Source organism: Mesocricetus auratus, unplaced genomic scaffold, assembly GCF_017639785.1.
Source record: "Mesocricetus auratus isolate SY011 unplaced genomic scaffold, BCM_Maur_2.0 Super-Scaffold_100691, whole genome shotgun sequence".
NCBI lineage: Eukaryota > Metazoa > Chordata > Mammalia > Rodentia > Cricetidae > Mesocricetus > Mesocricetus auratus.
Window position 1 is genome coordinate 39,420,619 of NW_024429267.1, and position 23,692 is coordinate 39,444,310.

Sequence of the window (23,692 nt, forward strand, 5' to 3'; positions counted from 1 at the left end):
ATGAGTATACCTGTGCGTACGTGTGCGAGCGTGCACACATACACACGCACACAAGTATACCTGTACACACACACACACATGAGTATACCTGTACACACACACACACACACACACACACACACACACAGGAGTATACCTGTACACACACACACAAGTATACCTGTACACACACACACACACACACACACACGAGTATACCTGTACACATACATACACACACACACATATGAGAGCACGATTTAAATTTTAAAAAATTAAAGAATTTTACAAATCAGTTGACACTAAGTTCCAACTTTATACAAAGGAAAAAGGCTAATAATGTGATGTGTAAATTTCTTTTTTTTACCAAAAGAAAATAAAATTCATCTGTAGAGAAAATATCTTTCTGGAGTTAAAAAAAGTAAGCTTAAAAAACAGATTGACTTTAACTCTCTGGGTATGTCTGTGTGTGGGTACAAGCATGTGAGTGCACATGCCCTCAGAGGCTAGAGAGGTTGTGAGAACCTGGGAACCAGAGAGAGAGAGGAGGTTGTGAGCTGTGTGATGTGGGTGCTGAGAACCAAACTCAGATATTCTAGAAGAGCAGCAAGTGCTTCTGGCCACGGAGCCATCTCTCTAGCACCACCCCACTGAGTCTTTGAAAATGAAATGTGAGGCAGGCCAGCTTGGTTACATAGTGAGTTACAGGGCAGTCAAGGGAACATGGTGAGACCCATAGAAAAGAGAGAAAGGAAAAAAAGGAAATTTCATTTGTAGCTTTAATAGAAATATTGTTAAGTGAGATGGTTTTTAAACAGTTTTGCACATGTATCTGGTCACCATCTTAATGATACCAATTACTACAAAGACTTCCCACTTTTAAAACTGTGCTTACTTACCTCCATACTCCTCTGGTCTCTTGTGTTTAAAAAGTTACATGGTCTGAAGCAGAGGGGCACAAGTAGGCAGCTCTCTATGAGTTCAAGGCCAGCCTGGTCCCATAGTGAACAAACAAAAAAAATTTATCTTTGTTCATTCTCATTTAAAAATTATTGGCCTTACGAAGAGGCTTGTTAACAGAATTTAAGAAAGGGAATTTCTCATAACAAGGGAAGACAATTTATGCAACTTTGAAAAAAGGTTTAGTTTTAATATTTATAGAATCACTTACCCTGGTCATTGTATCGAGATAGATCAGCCTGGCTGATGTACAGGTCATGGTCACCATCTAGTTCCCAGAATTTACAATAAATGACATAGAAATGTTCATAAGAGAAGTAATCTGTGATTTGGTTTATATCTTCCTCTTCCTCCAAAAGAGCCAGAGTCTGAAATGGTATGAATCAAACAAATTAATTTTTAAATGATGCACAACTAGTTGTAGCTATTATAGAGTCTAGAAAATATCTATTCATTAATTAAATTTTTGCTTTTGGTATCAAACCAGAACTTGTGTGTGTGTGTTCTCCTCTCTCTCTCTCTCTCTCTCTCTCTCTCTCTCTCTCTCTCTCTCTCTCTCTCTCTCTCTCTCTCTCTCTCTTTCTCAGATATGAGTTCTTTCTGTGGGAAAGTGCATGAAATGCTGGGTGAAATGCAGAGATGGTTCAGGGTTTAAGATGATCTTTCATTGAGGATCTGGGTTCAGTTCACAATGATTCACAACCCAGTTCCATGGGACACAACACCCTTTTTGGACCTCCTTGGAACAGGCAGGCATGTAGTGAAAATCCATAGATGAATTAAAAATGTGAGAAGTTGTTGGGCAGTGTTAGTGAATGCCTTTAATATGGTACTTGGGAGGCAGAGGCAGGTGTATCTCTGTGAGTTCGAGGCCAGCCTGATCTACGAGCTAGTTCTAAAACACCGTATGCTACAGAGAAACCCTGTCTTGAAAACCAAAGAAGGATGGTTTTGAGAGACGGGTTCAGCAGTTAAGAGCGCTGGCTGCTCTTCCAGAGAACCCAGGTTCAATTCCCAACTCCCACATGGCAGCTCACAACTGTAACTCCAGTTCCAGGGGATCTAGCATTCGCACACAGACATATATTCAAGCAGAACACCAATGCCCATAAAATAAAAGGAAAAAAACCAAAGTGGGGAAAGATATGAGACATTATCGTAATTTCTGAGTTATTAAGGACATTTCTGCCTTCTTAACTCATTTCATAAGAGCCCAGACAGGCACCAGATGTTCAATAAATACCAACAATGATTAGGATGATGACTTCATTCTAGAGCAGTGGTTCTCAACCTTCCTAATGCTGCAACCCTTTATTAAGATTCTTTATGTTGTGGTGATCCCAACCATAAAATTATTTCATTGCTACTTAATAACTGTACTTTTATTAATGTTATGAGTCATGCAACTCTTGTGAAAGGGTTGTCCAACTTCTAAGGTGATTGCGATTCTAAGGTTGAGAACTACTGTTTTAGAATAACATTATTTGTCTATCCATTATGGATTGCTAATTTGTTAGGTCTCCAATACCTTGTCTGTCTCAGATGAAGATGAAGATAGGAAGAATACAGAATATTAAGGTACTGTTATCACTGTTTCATTTAGTATGATCAATTGAAAATATATATTTTTTCTTTCAAGTGTGTGAACCATTTCATTTTCTTTACATTTTTAGAAGCTTAAACAATGAGGTATCAAGATTACCTCAGTAAAAGGCTCCCACTAGTGGTAAATCATTTTTTTGTTTGATAAAATAACTGAATAAGATGTATTATTTCCAGCAACAGCAAGGTAGAGTCATTACTGAAGAAATCAAGTCCATATACTTTCATTTCTTTGGTAAACTCATTTTCCAACCTAGTCACTTTCACAGGGGTCACTGGCTACCTCCATTGGTCAGAAGTTCTTGAACACAAGGCACTTTCTGTCTTTGGCTTTGGCTTGTGCTACTGCTGCTGCTTACTGGACACCCCTTCCTATTGGTCTTTCGTCTTGGTAAATGCCTGGTGTTAGCCGGGCGGTGGTGGCGCATGCCTTTAATCCCAGCACTGAGGCTGAGGCAGGCGGATCTCTGTGAGTTCGAGGCTGGGCTGGACCGACAGCCTCCAAAACAATACACAGAAACCCTGTCTCATAAAAAACCAAAAAAAAAAATGCCTGGTGTTTTCCAAGATGAAGATGTCCTGCTGATCCTTCTGAGGCTTTCTCTGCACCTTCTATGCAGGTCTATCAATTCAGGTGTGGATGTGCACTTCTGCTTTTGTTTCACACTGCATGTGTTCAGACAGAAATCCCGTATTAGTCTATCTTCTTTAACAGCCCTTCCCCACCACGTAAGTGCTTATAGCCTGGAAGCAGTGACAGTTACTATTTTGCAATAGGGGAAGAAAAAGTATTTAAGTAAAGTAAAATTATTAAATTGTTCTTTATGTATCTTTATATGAGAGACATACTTGCAAAAAGTTGCTTTTCCTTATCTCTGTTGAAGTAATTTTTCCACTCCAAGATCTGTTGACTGTGTAGAATATCCTCTGAACAACCTGTTCCAAAAGGAAAACAAAAACAATTAAAAACAGTTCAGATCTCTACTGCCCTAAGTTCTGTTGAACCCTCCACCTTACCCCTGCATGATCTGCAAAGCCCCATTCCTGTTTTTCTCTCTCTAAACCCACCCTCCCAGAGATCTCCAACAAAGAAAAGGTGCCGAAAGCCCAGTTCCACATTTCTGATGACTATTAGTACTTCCTCCCCTTTACCTCCAGCAGCCCAAGCCCTGCCCCACCCCTCAAGCATTCCAGCTTTTGACCATACTAGGGCCCAAACCCAGCTTTGCCTACTGGCTATACAATCTGCTTTAGTTTGGACGTAAGGCTTCTAGAACTGGGAGTGGAGGATCCACTCCAGAGTCGATTTGCTCAAATAAGCCTGTTGTTATACTTTTTCAATCTGCTTGATCTGGCTTACTGGGATGGCAGGGAAACCTATTATTGGGGTACAGAAAATCTATTATCTTGGTGCCAAAAACATGGAAGGAGTTGAACCTTCCCATCTAGTGGATCAATTCCTTCCGCCATGTGCAGGGTCACTCCTCTCTATCTTTCTCTTCACCAATGTGACTGACTTTTGACCCATTTCCCTACAGAGGTACTGGGTACCTCTCTCTGGCAAGCCCATCTGTTCAAGAGCAGAAGCATTCTCTGTTTTGGGGGACCTCTGTGTTAGCACACAAGCCTCCAGATGCGTTTATCTGGGGATGTGGACCCTGAGCCCTGTGTCACGACAGAGCTGCCTGAGTCACTGGCACCTCTTTACCGAACCCTGCCTACCCCTCCTACACTGTCACATGCTCCACTTAGTGGTCAGCCTTCTCCCTTTATCCACCCCTCCCCAATTCTCCCCCTTCCAGGACAAAGGTCAAAGGCCAACCTCCTCTCTCTTACCACCATCCTCTCTCCCTCTCCCTCCTCCTACTGCCTTTCCTTCTCTATTCCCCTCCCCTTCTACAGTGTCACAACCTGTGCCCTGGTCCCCATCCACACTGGCTTACTTCCTCTGAATCCTCCTCAGTGGCTTCTAATACTGCCCTACTCTGCGTCCTCTAAGGAGTAGCTGGAACTGAGGGAACTGTTCGAGTTCATGGAGCAACAGTCCTGGTTACACATTTCATTTTTCAGTCATCACCAGATATTAGAAAGAAACTAAAAAACCCCTGTACAGGAATTGATGAAAATGGCTTTTAAGTTTTTTAACACTGGAGTTGGAGGCAGGTGAGCCTTCCTGATAGGCTCAGCTGCAACAGAATGCTATGTTCTAAGTTCACACCTTGGCAGCTTCTCTAAGGTCATCAGCACCCCTGCAGAGGGAAGAGGGGAGGTCTACAAGGCTCCATCCTGCTGGGGCCCAGTCAAAGTCAACTCCCCCAGAGGCCTGCTTCAGATGAGGCCAGAAAGGCCATTAGCACCAAATCTACCCCAGCCCTTGGCCAACAACAAGACCATGCTCTGTCTGCTAGCAACCTGGCCACTGAAAGTCATAATTCGCCCATGGGGGCTTGTCCTCCATTCCAGTCCATGATGGTCTAGCCCCACTAGTACAGGCATCTGAGACTCTTCCAGCCTTTGCATAGGAGTCCTTAGCCTAGTGGAGGACTGATGGCACACTCTTTGTTGATGGAAGCTCTTTTATAGACAGATCAGGAAACTGCCAAATGGCTTATGAGATGGTCACTTCCACTAAAACAGTTGAAGTAACCCCTCTGCTGGTGGAGCCCTCGTCACAGAAGGCAAAATTAAGCACCTCGATTAGACTCCAAATAGCTAAGGGTCAATGGGCTAACATCTATACTGACTCTAAACATAACTTTTTAATAGCGCATACCTATCTGTCCTTTGGAAGGAAAGGAGCTTCCTCACTGCCGAGGACACTCCCATTGTCAATGGACTCCCTCCAGAGGTAGCCATAATCCACTGCCATAGGCCTAGGACTGGCCTTCAGCTCCACCAGCTCTACAGGACATATTTTATTTTTGAGACCCTCTTTTAAGCTCTGTTACCAATTAGAGGAGGGAGACAAATTCCTGAATAAAGGGGCCACACAGACAAAAGATGGACAGTCTATTTAAATAACCACCTCATCCTCCTCAAGGATTAGGCATTCTCTCTATCATTTTAGATACCCATCAAACCTTACAGATTTTTTTTTTTTTTGGTTTTACGAGACAGGGTTTCTCTGTATTGTTTTGGAGGCTGTCGGTCCAGCCCGGCTTTGAACTCACAGAGATTCGCCTGCCTCTGCCTCCCGAGTGCTGGGATTAAAGGCGTGTGCCACCACTGCCCGGCTCCAAACCTTACAGACTAAGAATATATGTGGAACTAATTTAAGTAATGACTTTTGATGTCAATTGCAATTCAGGGAAAAAAAAAAAGAAAACTATTTTAACCCTACATATATAGCTTAAAATTGCCTCTATAAGAGAAAAAATATTCCTTCCACATTTTCATTTCCTAGCTACTTATTTATCACTTCCTTTGTTTCTCAGTTACACAGGGATGCCTCATTCAATTAGTGCTTACTGGGCTGTCTTGCTCTGGTAAGGTAATGAGGTAGGAAGATTGTACTCTGTTGACTTAGTGATCAGTTACTCAGAAGGATGGCTGTCAAACTGGTGTGATTCAAAGGGGACATTATTTTGATTATTAAAGTTATATTGGGGACCCAGACTAGCTTTCCTCCCCAAACCTTCTCAGCCTTTCCTCCTAGCCCATCTCTATTCTCTTCTGTCATCTAGTGATCTCAGAAATTTTCTACTGGGACTCACAGCTACCACACTTGCCTAGGATCTAGAGAGGGCAATAGCAACTAACGAACATAACACTTAACCCACCAGTGACAAGACTAGATATTGATACCATGAAACTCCTCAGACACCATACTCCAGATGACTAGAATCCAGCACAAGAAGCAAACAGGCATAGCTATTTTAATATTTAACAAAAACTAATTGAAAGAGAGAGGAAAGGACACCACATATTCATTAAAGGGGACAGAAGCACCAAGAGGACATTGCAATTCTAAACATTTATGCTCTGAACACAAAGGTACTCAAGTTCATAAAAGAAACACTACTATAGCTAGAAATCACATATTGACCTTTATATAAGGATAGTGGGCAGCTTCAATACCCAACTCTTGCCATTAACGTCATCCAGACAGAAACCAAAACAGAGAAATGCTGGTGTTAGTGTAATAAATCAAAGCGACACAGTAGACATTTATGGAATATTTCATCCAAACACAGAAGAATTACTTTATTCTCAGCAGCTGATGGAACTTTCTCCAAAATAGACATACTTGGACATGAAGCACATCTCAACAGATATAAGAAAACTGAAATAATATCCAGCCTTCTACCTGGCCATCAGGTGTTAAAGCTGGATATCCACAACAGAAACAACACAAAGCATACAAATGCATGAAACTGAACAACTCGCTATGGAATAAAAAATGGGTCAAGACAAAACTCAAGAAGGAAATTAAAAATCTTTAAGGACTGAATGAAAATGAAAATACAACATACTCAAACCTATTGGATACAGTGAAGACAGTTTTAAGAGTACTAAGTGTCTACTAAAAAACTGGAGAGATCTCATATCAGTAACTCAGTGACACCCCTAAAAGACCTAGAGCAACAAGAATACCCCAAAAGAATAGATGGCAAGAAATAATTAAATTCATGGATGAAATTAATGAAATAGAACCCCCCAAAATATCAAAGAATTAATGAAAGAGTTGGGTTGTTTTTTTCTTTGAGAAATATCAACAAAATTGACAAACCCTTAGCTAAATTAGTACAAGACTGAGGGAGAATATCCATATTAATAAAATTAGAGATGAAAAGATGGACATTAGAACTGATACCAAGGAAGTTCAGAGAATCATAAGGCTATAACTTTAAAAAATCTATACTACACCGAATTGAGAAACTTAAAATAAATGGATGAATTTCTTGTTATATATAACCTACCAAAGTTAAATCAAGACCAAATAAGCAATTTAAACAGACCCATAATCCCTTGTCTCCTAGAGAAATAGAAGCAGCAATTAAAAGTCTCCCAAGTAGCCATATAACTTTTGACTTACAATTTGCCCTGCCTATAAGATGTACTGGGGGTAAAGCTGGTGCAGAAATTATGGGAGAGGTTAACCAATCACTGTTCTAGCTTGAAATCCCATACCATAAGAGGGAGCCCACACCTGATGCTGCCACAGGACCCAGAGGCTGGACAGTCCAGAGACCTAGAACCAAAAATGACTGGAAAAAATTTTAAAAAAGAAATGATTCTTAACGATATTCTGCTATACTCAGATTGTTGCCTAGCCCAATTGTCATCAGTGTGGCTTCACCCAGCAACTGATGGAAATAGATGCAGAGACCCACAGCCAAACATTAGACGGAGCTTGGCGAATCCTTTGGAAGAGGGGAAGGAAGGATTGTGAGAGCCAGGACAGTTCAAGAAAACTCACAGAATCATCTAACCTGGGCTCAAAGAGACTGAACTGCTGACCAGAGAGTACGCATGGGACTGACCTAGGCGTTCTGCATATATGTAACAGTTGTGTAGCTTAGTTTTCTTGTGGGGACTCCTAACAGTGGAGCAGGGGCTGTCTCTGACTGTTACCTGCTTTTGGGACCTTTCCCTCCTACTGGGTTGCCTTGTCCAGCCTAAATAGGAGTGGAGGTGCCTAGTCTTACTGTAACTTGGTATGTCATGGTTGGCTGATATACAAGGGAAGCTTGCCCTTTTCTGAAAAGAAAGGAGGGGGAGTGGATAGGAGGGCAGTGAAGGTTTGCAGAGAGGAACTGGGAGAAGGAGGGAGGGAGGAGGAACTATGGTCAGGGTAGAAAAAATAGACTAGTGTTGGGGAAGTCTTATGTTAATAAAGCACTGTCTGGCCAATAGGAATCTAGATAGGTGGGGCTAGGAATCCAGGAGGATTCTGGGAAGGAGAAACACAAGAGAGTCAAGATGTAATGCCATGGAGGTAGGAAGCCCGGAACTATTCTCCGGTAAGAGAAATACTTAGATTAACAATTATGGGGTAATTACTTAAGTCAGAGTTAGCCAGTAAGAAACAAGCAAGGCCAACAGCTTCATAATTAATATAGCCTCCTGTGTATTTATTTGGGACTGATGCAGATCTAGAACCAGGCGGGCGGGAAGGTTTTTCTCTCAAGGAAAAAGCTTCTCTTAACAGACTAGTAAATTAAAAAAAAAAGCAAAGTTCAGGGCCAGATGGATTTAGTACAGAATTCTACCAGACTGTCAAAGAAAGAAGAATACACCAATAATACTCCTCTCCTCAAATTATTCTGCAAAATAGGAATCAAAAGAATGTTTCTTAATTCTTTTTTATTTCTTTTCAGTTTTTCAAGATAGGGTTTCTCTGTGCAACTTTGGCTGTCCTGGAACTTACTCTGGAGACCAGGCTGACTTCCAACTCACAGAGATCCACCTGCTTCTGTCTCCCAAGAGCTGGGATTAAAGACATGCACCACCACCACCCATCTCCTAATTCTTTTTATAAGGCCACAATTACCCTGATATCCAAACCACACATAGAGCCAACACAGAAAATTATAGACCAATATTCCTTATGAATATAGGCTCAGAGATTCTAAATAAAATACTTGCAAGTTAAATCCAAGAATATATCAAAAAGATTTTCTACCATGATCAAGTTGGCTTCATCGAAGAGATACAGTGATGTTTCAACATATGTAAACTTAATCCAGATTGAAATACAAAAACCAGATGATCAACTCATTAGATGCAGAAAAGGCCTTTGGAAAAAAATGCAGCATCCCTTCATGATAAATGTCCTGGAGAGACTAGGAATACGAGGGACATACTCGATAAAGGCAAGCCTACAGGCAATACCCACCTAACAGAAACTCAAATCATTTCTACTAAAATCAACATTAAGACAAGCATATTTGCTGTCTCCTTACCTATTTAATATACTACTTGAAGTCTTAGCTAGAGCAGTAAGACAACTGGATAAAGGGAATACAGATAGAAAGGAGGAGTCAATCTTTATTTGCAAATGATATAGTTTTATACATAAAAGATCCTAAAAACTCCACCAGGAAATTTCTACAGCTGGTAAACATTTTCAGCAAATTATTTGGATACAAAATTCATACACAAAAATCAGTGGGTTTCCTATATATAAATGACAGACAGACAGACAGACAGATACACACACACACACACACACACACACAGATATCAAGTATCTTTCACAATAGCCTAAAAAGGTCTGGGGTAAGCTGGGCGTTGGTGGTGCACGCCTTTAATCCCAGCACTCGGGAGGCAGAGGCAGGCGGATCTCTGTGAGTTCGAGGCCAGGCTGGACCGAAAGCCTCCAAAACAGAGAAACCCTGTCTCGTAAAACCAAAAAAAAAAAAAAAGGTCTGGGGTAACTCTAATTAAGCAAGTTAGACTTACGTTAAAAAAAACTTTAAGACGTTAAAAAAATAAATTGAAGACATCAGATGATGGAAAGATCTCTCATGCTCTTAGATTGATAGGATTAATATTGTGAAGATGGCTATCTTACCATAAGCAATCTACATATTTAATGCAATCCCCATCAAAATTCCAACAAAATTCTTCATAAAATTGATTTCAACTTCATATGGAAACATAAACAATCCAGAATAGTTAAAATAATCCTGAATAATAAAAGAACTTCTGGAGGTATATACAATCCCAAAATGTACTACAGAATACAGTAATAAAAACATCATGGTATTGTCATAAAAACAGACATGTTGATCAATGGAATTGAATTGAAGATCCAGGCATAAGTACACATACCTCTAGACACCTGGTTTTCGATCAGTAAGTCAAAAATACACATCAGAAAAATGACAGTATCTTCCACAAAAGGTGTGGGTCAAACTAGATGGTTGCATGTAGCAGAATACAAATAGATCCATATTTACCACCCTGTACAAAACTCAACTCCAAATGGATCAAGGACCTCAATGTAAGACCAGCTACCCTGAATCTGACAGAAGAGATAAGTGGGGAATGAACTTGAAACAACTGATAGAGGAAAGGGCTTCCTAAACAAGATATCAACAATACAGGCACTAAGACCCGAGGTAATAAAAGGGATCTCATGAAGCTGAAAAGCCTCTGTATGACAACGGACATTGTCATTTGGGGAAAGCAACAGCCTACAGAGTGGGAGAGAACCTTTACCAATTACACATCTGATAGAGGATTAGTATCTAAAATATATAAAGTATACATATATATACACATACATAAAACATTAGTATTTAAAATATATAATCTATAAAGAACAAGAAAACAAATAACCCAAATAAAAAATGTGGTACAGAACTAAGCAGAAAATTCTCAAAAGATGAAACACAAATTGCCAAGAAACAGTTAAATGTTCAACATCTTATGTTGTGTGTGGCAATTGTAAAGGGTGATGTTTTTCTGATTTCTTTCTCAGCCCTCTTATCGTCTGTATATAGTAGGGCTACTGATTTTCTTGAGTTGACCTTGTATCCTGCCACTTTGCTGAAGGTGTTAATCAGCTGTAAGAGTTCTTTGGGTCACTTATGTAAACTATCATATCATCTGCAAATAGTGAAAGTTTTACCTCTTCCTTTCCAATTTGTATCCCCTTGATCTCCTTTTGTTGTCCTATTGCTCTAGCTAGAACTTCGAGTACAATATTGAAGAGGTATGGGGAAAGGGGACAGCCTTGTCTTGTTCCTGATTTTAGCAGAACCGCCTTGAGTTTCTGTCCATTTAGTTTGATTTTGGCTGTTGGTTTGCTGTATATAGCTTTTATTATGTTTAGGAATGTTCCTGTTATCCCAGATCTCTCCAAGACCTTTACCATGAAGGAGTGTTGGATTTTGTCAAAGGCTTTTTCAGCATCTAGTGAGATGATCATGTGGTTTTTGTTTCTCAGCTTGTTTATATGGTGGATTACATTGATATGTTGAACCATCCCTGCATGCCTGGATTAGTTTTCTGATGTGTTCTTGGATCCGATTTGCCAGTATTTTATTGAGTATTTTTGCATCAATGTTCATGAGGGAAATTGGTCTGAAGTTCTTTTTCTTAGTTGTGTCTTTGTGTGGCTTGGGTATCAATGTTATTGAAGCCTGGTAAAAAGAGTTTGGCAAAGACCCTTCTGCTTCTATTGCATGGAATACTTTGAGGAGAATTGGTATAAGCTATTCTTTGAATTTCTGGTAAAATTCTGCACTGAAGCCATCTGGCCCTGGGCTTTTTTTTTTGGTTGGGAGAATTTTGATGACTGCTTCTATTTCGTTAGGTGTTATAGGTCTATTTAAATTGCTTATCTGTTCTTGATTTAATTTTGGCAGGTGATATCTATCCAGGAAGTCTTCCATTTCCTTTAAATTATCGAATTTTGTGGAGTACAGGTTTTCAAAGTATGACCTGATGATTCTCTGTATTTCTCCAGTGTCCCCGTTGTTACGTCCCCCTTTTCATTTCTGATTTTGTTAATTTGCATGTTCACATTCTGCCATTTGGTGAGTTTGGATAAAGGTTTGTCTATCTTGTTGATTTTCTCAAAGAACCAACTCTTTGTTACATTGATTCTTTGTATTGTTTTCCTAGTATCTACTTTATTGATTTCAGCCCTCAATTTGATTATTTCCTGGCATCTACTCCTCCTGGGTGAATTTGCTTCTTTGTGTTCTAGAGCTTTCAGCTGTGCTGTTAATTCTCTAGTGTAACTATTCTCCAGTTTCTTCATGTGGGCACTCAGTGCTATGAACTTTCCTCTTAGCACTGCTTTCAAAGTGTACCATAAGTTTGGGTATGTTGTGTCATCATTCTCATTGAATTCTAGGAAGTCTTTAATTTCTTTTTTTATTTCTTCACTGACCCAGGAGTGGTGCAATAGCGCATTATTCAATTTCCATGAGTTTGCAGAGTTCCTGCAGTTTGTGTTGTTGTTGAACTCTAACTTTAAAGCATGGTGGTCTGATAAGATACATGGAGTTATTCCAATTTTTTTTGTACCTGTTGAGGTTTGCTATATTGCCAAGTATGTGGTCAATTTTTGAGAAGGTTCCATGAGGCGCTGAGAAGAAGGTATATTCTTTTGTGTTTGGATGGAATGTCCTATAGATGTCTGTCAAACCCAATTGGGTCATAACTTCTATTAGTTCCTTTGGGGTAACGCTAACCAAACAAGTGAAAGACCTGTATCGCAAGAACTTTGAGTCTTTAAAGAAAGAAATTAAGGAAGACATCAGAAAATGGAAAGATATTCCATGCTCTTGGAGAGGTAGGATCAATGTAGTAAAAATGGCAATCCTGCCAAAAGCAATCTACAGACTCAATTCAATCCCATCAAAATTCCAGCACAATTCTTCACAGACCTTGAAAGAATAACTCTCAACTTTATATAGCAAAACAAAAAACCCAGGATAGCCAAAACAACCTTACTCAACAAAGAAACATCTGGAGGCATTACCATCCCTGACTTCAAGCTCTATTATAGAGCTTTACTCCTGAAAACAGCTTGGTATTGGCACAAAAATAGACAGGTAGACCAATGGAATTGAATTGAACACTCTGAGATTAATCCACAAACCTATGAACAGCTGATTTTTGACAAAGAAGCTAAAATTATACAATGGAAAAAAGATAGCACCTTCAACAAATGGTGCTGGCATAACTGTGTATTGGCATGTAGAAGACTGCAGATAGATCTATGTCTATTGCCATGCACAAAACTTAAATCCAGATGGATCAAAGACCTCAGCATAAATCCAGCCACACTGAACCTGTTAGAAGAGGAAGTGGGAGGTACCCTTGAACGAATTGGTACAGGAGACAGCTTCCTGAACATAACACCAGTAGCACAAACACTGAGATCAACAATTAATAAATGGGACCTCCTGAAACTGAGTAGCTTCTGTAAGGCAAAGGACATAGTCAACAAGACAAAAAGGGACCCCACAGATTGGGAAAAGATATTCACTAACCCCACATCTGACAGAGGGCTGATCTCCAAAATTTACAAAGAACTCAAGAAGCTATTCTCCAAAACACCAAAGGACCCTATTAAAAAGTAGGGGACTGAACTAAATAGAGAATTCTCAATTGAGGAAACTAAAATGGCTGAGAGACACTTGAGAAAGTGCTCAGCATCCATAGCCATTAGGGAAATGCAAATCAAAACAACCCTGAGATATCATCTTATTCCTGTCAGAGTGTCTAAAATCAAAAACACCAATGACAGTTGGTGCTGGAGAGGATGTGGAGAAAGGGGAACACTCGTCCACTGCTGGTGGGAGTGCAAACTTGTACAGCTACTTTGGAAATCAGTATGGAGATTCCTCAGGAAAATGGAAATCAGTCTACCACAAGACCCAGCAATTCCACTCTTAGGCATATACCCAAAAGATGCCCATTCATACAATAAGGATATCTGTTTCACTATGTTCATAGCAGCATTATTTATAATATCTAAATCCTGGAAGCAACCTAGATGCCCCACAACTGAAGAGTGGATAGAGAAAATGTGGTACATTTACACAATGGAGTACTACTCAGCGGAAAAAAAAAACCAATGGAATCTTGAAATTTGCAGGCAAATGGATGGCACTAGAAGAAACCATCTTGAGTGAGGTAACCCAGTCACAAAAAGACAAACATGGTATGTACTCACTCATATATGGATTTTAGACATGGATCAGAGGAGTGTCAGCCTACAAACCCAGGGCCAGTGAGTCTGGGAAACAGGGAGGTTCCCAAGAGATATGCATTATACCCCAGATAAGTGGAAAGAGGCAAGATCTCCTGAGCAGATTGGGAACATGGGGGGGGGGGGCAGGGAGAGGGAACCCGGAAAAAGAGAGGGGGATAAGAGGAGGGTAGAAGACATGGGGGAGCAGGAAGTTTGAGTCGGGGTAATAATAGAGGAGACCAGGATGAGAGATACCATAATAGTTGGAGTCATTATAGCTTTGAGGAGAGAGCTGACACCAGTGAGATTTCCAGAGATCTACAAGGATCACACCAACTGGAAAACTAAGTAATAGTGGAGAGTAATAGCCCCTACCTAATGATAAGGTTGATGACTTCCTTATATGACATCCTAGAACCTTCATCCAATGCCTGATGGAAGCAGAGACAGATACTCACAGCTAAACCACATGGAAACCTACTACTGTAGAAGACAGAACCCGCAGGAACCCAGTGACAGAGATGGAGGAGTGATGAGCAAAGGGGTCAAGACCGTGCTGGGGAAACCCACAAAGACAGCTGACTGGGCAAGGGGGAGCTCTTGAACCCCAGACTGATGGCTAAGAGGCCAACAGGGGACTGATCCAAACTCCATGAATGTAGTGTCAGTGAGGAGGCCTCAGAAATCTCTGGGGCCTTGGGTAGTAGAATAGTGTTCACCATGGCATACAAATGAACTTTAGGAGCCCATTCCACATGGACACTTGGGGAAGGGCCTAGGACCTGCCCTGGATGAAATGACAGACTTTGGAGATCCCCCCAAGGAGGGCCTCACCCTCCCTGGGAAAAGATGTGGGGATTGGGCTGGGGGTGGAGGGTGGGGATGGAGCTGGGAGGGAGAAGGGGGGAGCTGGGATTGACATTTGAAGCATGCATGTTTCTAATTTAAATAAAAAAATCATTTTGTCACACACACACACACACACACACACACACACACACACACACACACACACAAAGAAATGTTCAACATCTTCGGCCATCAGGAAAATGCAGATTAAACTACTGTGAGATCCCATCTTACCTCAGTCAGAATGACCAAGATCAATAAAACACATGGTGACACATGCTGGCAAGGATGTGGGGAAAGGGGAACAGTTATCCATTGCTGGTGGGAATGCAAGCTGTTGCAGTCTAAGGAACTCTGTGGCAGTTCCTCAGGAAGCTGTAGATCATTCTATCTCAAGATCCAGCTATACTTGTTTTGGGTATATACCGAAAATGGCAGACTCTACATTCTACTACAGAGATACTTCTTCATTCACATTCATTGCTCCTCTATACATAATAGCCAGAATTTGAAAACAGTCAAAATGCTTATCAACTGATGAATGGATAATAAAAGTGTGGTTACATTTACACTATAGAATGCCATTTAACTGTTAGGAAAAATTAAATTACAAAATTCCCAGGTAAATGGATGGAGCTAGAAAAAAATCATCCTGAGTGAGGCAATCCATATCCAATGAGACAAATGTATGTTTTCTCTCTTATGTTGATATTAGCTTTTAAGCCCTTAATATGTGTGCTACAATCTGAAAAATCACAGAGGTTAAGTATTGAGTAAAAGACTAGTGGGGAGGAGAGGGTCTCTCAAGGAAGGAGAAATATAAATGAGGGACTATGGGGACGCACAGCTAACACTAAAGGACATTTGAAAACCACATGGAAACCTACTACTGTAGAAGACAGAAGCTGGAATCCTAGAGCTGGAGGCTATGGTGCAATGAAAACAATTTTATGTATTATACATACTCACTTATTTTCCTTACATCTATATTTTTTCCTCCAAAAAGAAACAATATTGAAAAGGGCAATTTGGTACCCTAGCTTTTCTTTCTGAGATAGGGTTTCACTATGTAATGTAGGCTAGCCTCTGAACTGGAATCATGTCTCTACTTTTTGAATGTTGTCAACACAGGTATGTGTGTGTCCACTTTAGCTTTCTGTTTTTTAATAATTTGGTAATAAAAAAGTTCTGGATCCTTGGTGGTCTTACCATGGGAGAGGTTAAGCCTCCTTTTCAAGCTGTCTACAGTGAAGACTTGTACATCTTTCCAAAACTTTGGCATAATGAGATAGCACTCCAACACCCTACTACTGGATTTTTCAGCAGAGCAATTCTAAACAAAACAGGGCAAATTAGCACCAGAATGATGGTTTGATTTCTGTTGCCCAGCTTTCACAACCTCATCCCTGCTATCTGAGCTAACTCCTGACCTTCCACAATGGAGCTCATAGGCCACAATTTCACCGGAAACTTCAGAACAGATAGTAGGGGAGAGCTCTGACCCCTATGCTTCCACTGCTGCCAAACACCTTTCAAGAATTCCTATGGTTACAGTCCAATGCTGCTGTACATGGTTATCACCAACTATAAACTCTCAATAGACCTCATCTTTCTGACTTGCATTCTAGTGTCTGACCTGATGCTTTGCATATACTAGTAACAATTAAGTTTAGTAGCTATTTAACACATAATTTTGTGTTCCCTTTGTTTGTGTTGTTAAATATGGGCTGGTTTCAAAGCTACCTTAACAATACATTCCTTAAGTTGTGAATAATAGATAAATGTCAACCACCTTTTAATAGTTCATGTAAATCAGTGTTATAGAATGTTAATTCATGTTGTGTTACTTTTGTTTATGCTCTGGAACATTTGTTTAATGATGCAAAGATATATTTGATTAAATAAAATTCACCTGCAATCAGGAGACTGGGTCGCAACTAGCTGACAGGAAGTTGTAGGGAGGAGTCAGGTGGAGAAGAGAGGGGTGAGAATGAGCACGAGGACTTCTTGGGAGGATGAAGGGGAGCTGCTTGCTATTCAGCTTCTCTGGGAAGCAGAATTCTACCTCGACCATTGAATCTTTTTGTTTTGTTTGTTTTTTTGCTTTGTTTTACGAGACAGGGTTTCTCTGTTTTGGAGGCTGTTGGTCCATCCTGGCCTCGAACTCACAGAGATCCGCCTGCCTCTGCCTCCTGAGTGCTGGGATTAAAGGCGTGCGCCACCAACGCCCGGCGACCATTGAATCTTAATTTCTTTAGTGGGACAGAAATTTAAATTTCTTAGCTTTGAAAGAGTCAGTTCCTGAGGGAACAGAATTCCTTCAGGCTTTGGCTTTTGCAGTCTGGCTACTACTGGTAGAGGCGGAATGGTAGTTGCTGAATAGGATAACCACAGCTTAAAAGGCAGCTACAATTAAAAAAGAAAAACAACAAATCTGCACCCCACATTGAGTGCCATTCTGTTATCTGATCTGTTTTACTCTTTGGCTCTTTGGTCTTTTTGAGGCGCCCACCCCCCAGCTCCCAAATAAATCCCACACAAAGTTTTATTATTGCTATGACTGCCTGGCCTTAGCGTGGCTTGTTTCTAGCCCTTCTCCCTTTTCCCTTTGTGCCTTTATGTTTCTTACTTCTGTATTTCTTCCTTTCCTTCTTACGCTGTGGGTGGTGGGCCCCTGACGTCCTCCTCTCTTGTTTCTCTATACTCTCTGCCTGCCAGTCACACCTATCCTTGCTTCTACCTTGCCATTGCCCATTCATATCTTTATTAGGACCACTAGGTGTTTAGACAGGCACAGTGACACAGCTTCATAGAGTTAAACAAACGCAGCATAAACAAAAGTTATACATCATAAAATAATATTCCCCAACAAATCAGCATTCTTGTCTCTGACTTACAGATAGTGGCTTACAAATGTGTAGAAAATATAAAGTGAACAGTAAAGATATTGCTAAAGTAGCAAAGGCTGTGTCTAAGGAAAGCAAGACTGGAGTGAAAATGTCATCATGGTCTGAATGGCTGACTACTGGGTAGAAGCAGCAATTGACATCTTGTTTGGAACAGAGAACAGAATTATAACCACTGAGTAGAAGTGGCCTATACTCATCAAATGTTTCGCTATAAGGGAGACTTTCCAAAATTAGCTCTCTATAAAGCAGTGGTTTGTATGAAGTCATGAGGTTACCTTTTTTCAAGTTCTTAGGTGGGAGTGCACAGGATGTGTGTGTGTATCAGGTGGAAGCCAGAATAGTTGGTGCTTTCTTTCTCCGTTGGTCCTAAGCACCCAGATTAAAAAGTTCTTGATGAAAGAGGATGCGTGTTATTTATTTGTTGTTATATGTATGTGTGTGTGCCTACATGAGTTATTTGGACTGTATGTACACAGGTGCCCTTAGAGACCCGAAGAGGGCTTCAGATCTCCTGGAACTGGAGTTACCGGTAGTTGGCAGCCATCACAAAGGTGCTGGGAACCAAACCTAGCTCCTCTGCAAAAGCAGTAAGTTCTCTCAATCACTGAGAAAGCTCTCCAGTCCTAAAAGCTTGACATTAAAAGTCAATCTTTAAAAAAGAGGATTCTCAGTACAGAAATTTGATGTGGAAAATGAACCCTAAGAATCTCATTTAACTTGGCAAGGTGATAAATGCCTACAATCCCAGCAAAGACAGAAGGATCATGAATTAGAGGCCTGTCTGAGCTGCATAGTAAATTCCAGGCTAGCCTGGGTTACACAGCAAGATCCCGTCTTCAGTAAAACAAAGAAAAAGCATTCATAAAAAAAACCCACATGCTCTCTCAAAGTCAACTTCTTAAAAAAGAAAGAAAAAAATTAACAACAACAACTCTCCCCCCAGGGTTTTATTATGTAGCCCTGGCTGGTCCAGCACTCAAAATATAGACCAGGCCAGCCTCAAACTCAGAGATCCACTGGCTTTTGCCTCCTGAGTGCTGGGAATAAAGGAGTGTACTACTACCTCTGGCAATTTCTAAAACAATTTAAATCAATCTGTGCCTCTCTATCTGTCTGTCCGTCTGTCTATCATTTATATCTCTACCTATCTATCTACCTACCCACCTACCTACCTGCCAATCTAGTATGTGTGTGTGTATGTGTACACATGCACAACACAATGCCATGGTGTAAGTGTGGAGGTCAGAGGACAACTTTTGGGATTCGGTTCTTTCTACTTTGTCAGTCCAGGAATTGAACTAAGGTCATCAGGTTTGGTGGCAGTTGCCTTTACCTGCTGAACCATCTTGCTGGCCCTCAAAGTCAATTTCGATACACACATCAAAATTTTCTTGTTTAGTATCGTTAGAGTTTTGTGTAAATTTCTTCCTTTCCTTCCTGCCTCCTTTTTTTTATCCTTCCTTTGTTTCTTTGAGACAGGGTTTCTCTGTGTTGCCATGGCTGTCCTGGAATTCACTGTGTAGACCAGGCTGGCCTCAAACTGAGAGATTAGCCTACCTCTGCTTCTCGTGCTGGGATTAAAGGCATAAACTACCACTGCATAAATTTATTTCTTGATTTAGACTATAAACTAAATTTAAAGTATGTATTCTACTCATATATTATTACGGAAGCAAGATATAATATTATAAAACTTTGAACTGCATTATTTTTCTCTCCTACTTCTTTAATTTTTTTAAAAAAATGTATATTTATGTCAAATGTGAATAGAAGCACCTATATGTAAATGGGTACCCATGGAGTCCAGAAGATTCCCTAGCAGCTGGAGTTACATGTAGTTTTCAGTTGCCCATGTGAGTGCTAGGACCAAACTCTGGTCCTCTAGAAGAACAGAATATTTTGTTACCCGTGGAACCATATTTTTTCAGCCCCCTTTCTACCTTTTGGCAGAATTAAAAAAAAAATCATGTTTTATGTGATGGAGAGATGGATCAGTGTTTAAGAGTACTTGTTGCTCTTGCAGAGGATATAAGTTTGGTTCCCAGCACTTACATGGTTACTCATAACCATTTGATCCAGAGGACCTGATGCCCTCTTCTGACCTCTGTGGCACCAGGCAGGCACATGATACACATACATACATGCAAGCACAACACTCACATGTAAAATAAAATAAACCATATGTTTTTTAGGTATGTTCTTTTGCTAAGCTGATGCTTTAGCAGTGTAAAATAATGCATTTGTATCTTCCATTTCCCAGTCTCCATATTCTGAGGCCCAACTTCATAGCACATTTATTTGTTTCTCAATTACGGAGTCTGCATTTTACATCATTGAAGTAGGGCTACCATCTAGTGGTGAAAGCATATAGCAGCTGGCTCTCCATCATGCTTTAACAACTCTGTCACCATTTTAAAATATAAAGAAATAACAAGAATCATTATTTACTACTAGTGAAAGGAATGAAACTGACAACCTTTCACCAAGATCTCTAGTTATCCTGACAGACAAGTTGGATCACATGTCATTTCCCTTCTTTATATATATGAAGATGGAAACTAATTCACAGTCTAGGCCGCCAGGAAAGGAAATGTTTGGCTCTATTACATGTTATTTTTGAAAGTAGATTAAATACAGAGAGAAATTAACAAAAAATTATAACTATGGGTCACGAGTGCAGATAGACACACTCAAACAATAGAACCCTGGCTCTTCTCCCTGGAAAGGTATAGTGAATGGATCACGAATTCATTCTTTAACTGTTAGGGCTCTGACATTTCTTCAGTCTTTCTAAATAACGTGAAAATTTAAAAATTTTCTTAAAAAGTGACTTCTTTCTCTATCAAGGGAAAAGGGGAAGAGTTTAAAAGCGCTCGGTGGTGAGAAGTAGCTATGGCACAGCTTAGTCATTTTAGCCTAAAGTGATAGATTCAGGCCACGCGAGGCACTGAGCAAACCACTAAGACACCATCTGTGCGAGCCTAAGAATAACTTCACTGCTGGTGCCAGTGCCATGAAGAAGTCTTTGAAGGCTCATTGCTCACTTTAAAAACTTAAATGGGCCACCTCGCTTTTCAAAAGCCAACATATGTTGGCATGCATAAGCAGAACATTTATTCATCAACAATCTCTTGGCCCAGCATACAAAACTGCAATCCAAAGGCTATAATTTGCTGGTATTTCATTTTTTCATTTTCATTCATTATCAAAAAGACTTGGTAACATTCAGGAAATAAAGAATACAGGCTGACTTTTGGAGTAATTTCTTACTTAGATGGTTCTTTCTAGGCTAAAAACAACTGACAAAATAGTTACCAAAATAAAATATATATTCCTGTATCACAGACCTTTATGATTATGTAGTTATTATCTTCACTGTTTTTGCCACGTGCAGGGTGTCTCTTTAGCTTGGTCTTTCATGCCCAAGAATACAATTAGCCAATTTCCTACTAGACTTTGTTCTAGAAAAAAAACCTCACTGAACTTTAAAATAATACTAATGTTTCAGCTAGTTTGTGTCATTATTTGACGAGGTTTCATAGTAGAAAGGGCATTGGAAAGAACAGACAACCAGTGAAAAGTTCTGTTTTTAGATACTCATTTTTTTTTTTTTTGGTTTTTCGAAGCAGGGTTTCTCTGTGGCTTTGGAGGCTGTCCTGGAACTCGCTCTTTAGGCCAGTCTGGTCTTGAACTCACAGAGATCTGCCTGCCTCTGCCTCTGGGAGTGCTGGGATTAAAGGTGTGAGCTTAGCTTAGATACTCATTGTTATACTTTTCTTTCGACTTAATTTGTGGCTTATTATCTACTTTTGCTTTGACTTAATTTGTGTTACTGGGACACTGCATGCCAGACAAGTGCTTTACCACTGAGCCACACACAATTTCCTGCCCTTTATTATTGTACTTTTTCTCTGCACATTTCTTTTGGGGTGATGGAATAAAATTACACAGTAGCAGTTATTGTTATCTCAGTATGTATAAATTCACATTTTGTACTTCCAAGTGATTATTGATACTATTCAGCCTATGTTGCTGTTTTAAACTGCTACATTATTGTTGTAAGTTCTTTGAAGTTTAATACCTATTTCTGAGTAACAGATTCCTTTTTGTAAATTGGAGACAAAGTAGCACAATGCTAACACTGAATTATAAATTTCATACATATATGCAGTAATACACAAATACCATGAAAATGATTTCATTTTTTTTAATCATAAAACTTCTTTGATCCTAGTTACTGAATACCACAGACTACTACATGTTCAAGCATGCTAAAAAATAGCAAATTAGAAAGACTAAAGAATATTTATCTCTTTCCTTTTCTGCTCATTAAGTTATTTTTTGAGAAACAAGGATTGTAAGCACCTCACAAGCTGGAGTTGTGAGTATGTTATTTTAGATTCCGACATGGTTTGCTCTGTTTACACATGGTCTCTAGACACATTTAGGGCTCTAGAGACATCATTTTTTGGGGGTAAACTGTTAACAATTATTTTCAGTATTACTTGGAAATGCTGAAACTCAACCAAATATGAAAATCTGTAAGAGTAAAGACAGTGTATAGAGAGGTGGATTAGTGGTTAAGAGCACTGGCTGCTCTTCCAGAGGACCTAGGTTCTATTCCTAGCACATGGCCATATGGCAGCTCACAACTGTCCTGAAGCTCCAGTAGGAATCTGATGCTCTCTCTTGGCTTCCTCAGCACTGCATGCACATGAGCACAGACACACTCAGAGGCAAAACACCCACAAATAAAATAAAACAAATCTTAGAGAGAGTAAACATACGCCTTATAATACCAGATAGAATATTAGTACAATTTTATACCACAGACATCTGTTAAGTTTTGGTTCATATGTGAAGGGATATGAATGTAAATAAAAAGTTACCCATTTATTTTCACTCTTTACCTTCTTTTTATTTAAAATAATCATTATAGCCCAAATTACCTTTTGTACGACAATGTGAAAGTCTGTGTGCTAGATAACAATAAAGAAATGGCTTAAGCAGTGTTATTATGACAAATCAGTACTCATCTTACCGTGGTGATATAGCGGGAGTGGAATTCTGGGGCATCTTTCAGGAAGGTGAGGCCAGGGTGTGTATCTACCACATCCTTAAAAAGATTGAAATCGAAACCAAATTAATAACCATTAAAAATTACTCAGAAGCATTTCTTTCTTGTAGAAAAAGCTGGCAATTAAGCACATCTCCTATTCTGGAAAACTGCATAGTACAATGAAAATATGACGAGTACTTTATTGTAATCATGTTTACAATACAAGATTTTCTACACACACAATATGCTTAACTATTAAATTTTAAATTAGCTATATTTGATGATTTGTGAATCAAATGTCTTAGAGGTATGTACTGCTATTTTAACACATTAAGGGTTATCTGGAAAAGTCATCCCACAGATCTTGGTAGGTAAGAATAATGGGACAAGCCAATGAAAATGATTTTCTTTCTTAATCTTGAGGCATGAAATTTTGGGGAAAAAAGCCACAGAGTCAAGTTAATGCCCATCAGTTTTTATTAAAACAGTTGTAACTATGCGTGCTAGCATTCTTGCATTTGTACAAATGAGAGAAGAGACAAGACTGATTTACAGAGTGAGATCATATTTCAGAAGAAAAAATTATTCAGACACATTTGTTTTCAATTTAAGAGCTTGTTTATTTTAAAAATCCATTGTTCTCATGGAAGATTATAAGATAAAACTTTGAAAATG

The 23,692-nt window shown here is 39.7% G+C and overlaps 1 protein-coding gene across 6 annotated transcripts in view; it reads right to left on the bottom strand.

The window, feature by feature from the left end:
- Ppp2r3a (protein phosphatase 2 regulatory subunit B''alpha) overlaps nt 1–23,692 on the bottom strand; it is a 138,824-nt gene that overhangs the window by 26,825 nt on the left and 88,307 nt on the right. For all 6 annotated transcript variants that reach the window (XM_040740037.1, XM_040740035.1, XM_040740038.1 and 3 more), the window contains 3 exons: nt 23,000–23,074; nt 3,391–3,477; nt 1,151–1,307 (listed from right to left, as the gene is read on the bottom strand). In XM_040740037.1, the coding sequence (XP_040595971.1) occupies nt 1,151–1,307; nt 3,391–3,477; nt 23,000–23,074 (319 nt within the window). The remainder of the gene's footprint in view (nt 1–1,150; nt 1,308–3,390; nt 3,478–22,999; nt 23,075–23,692) is intronic.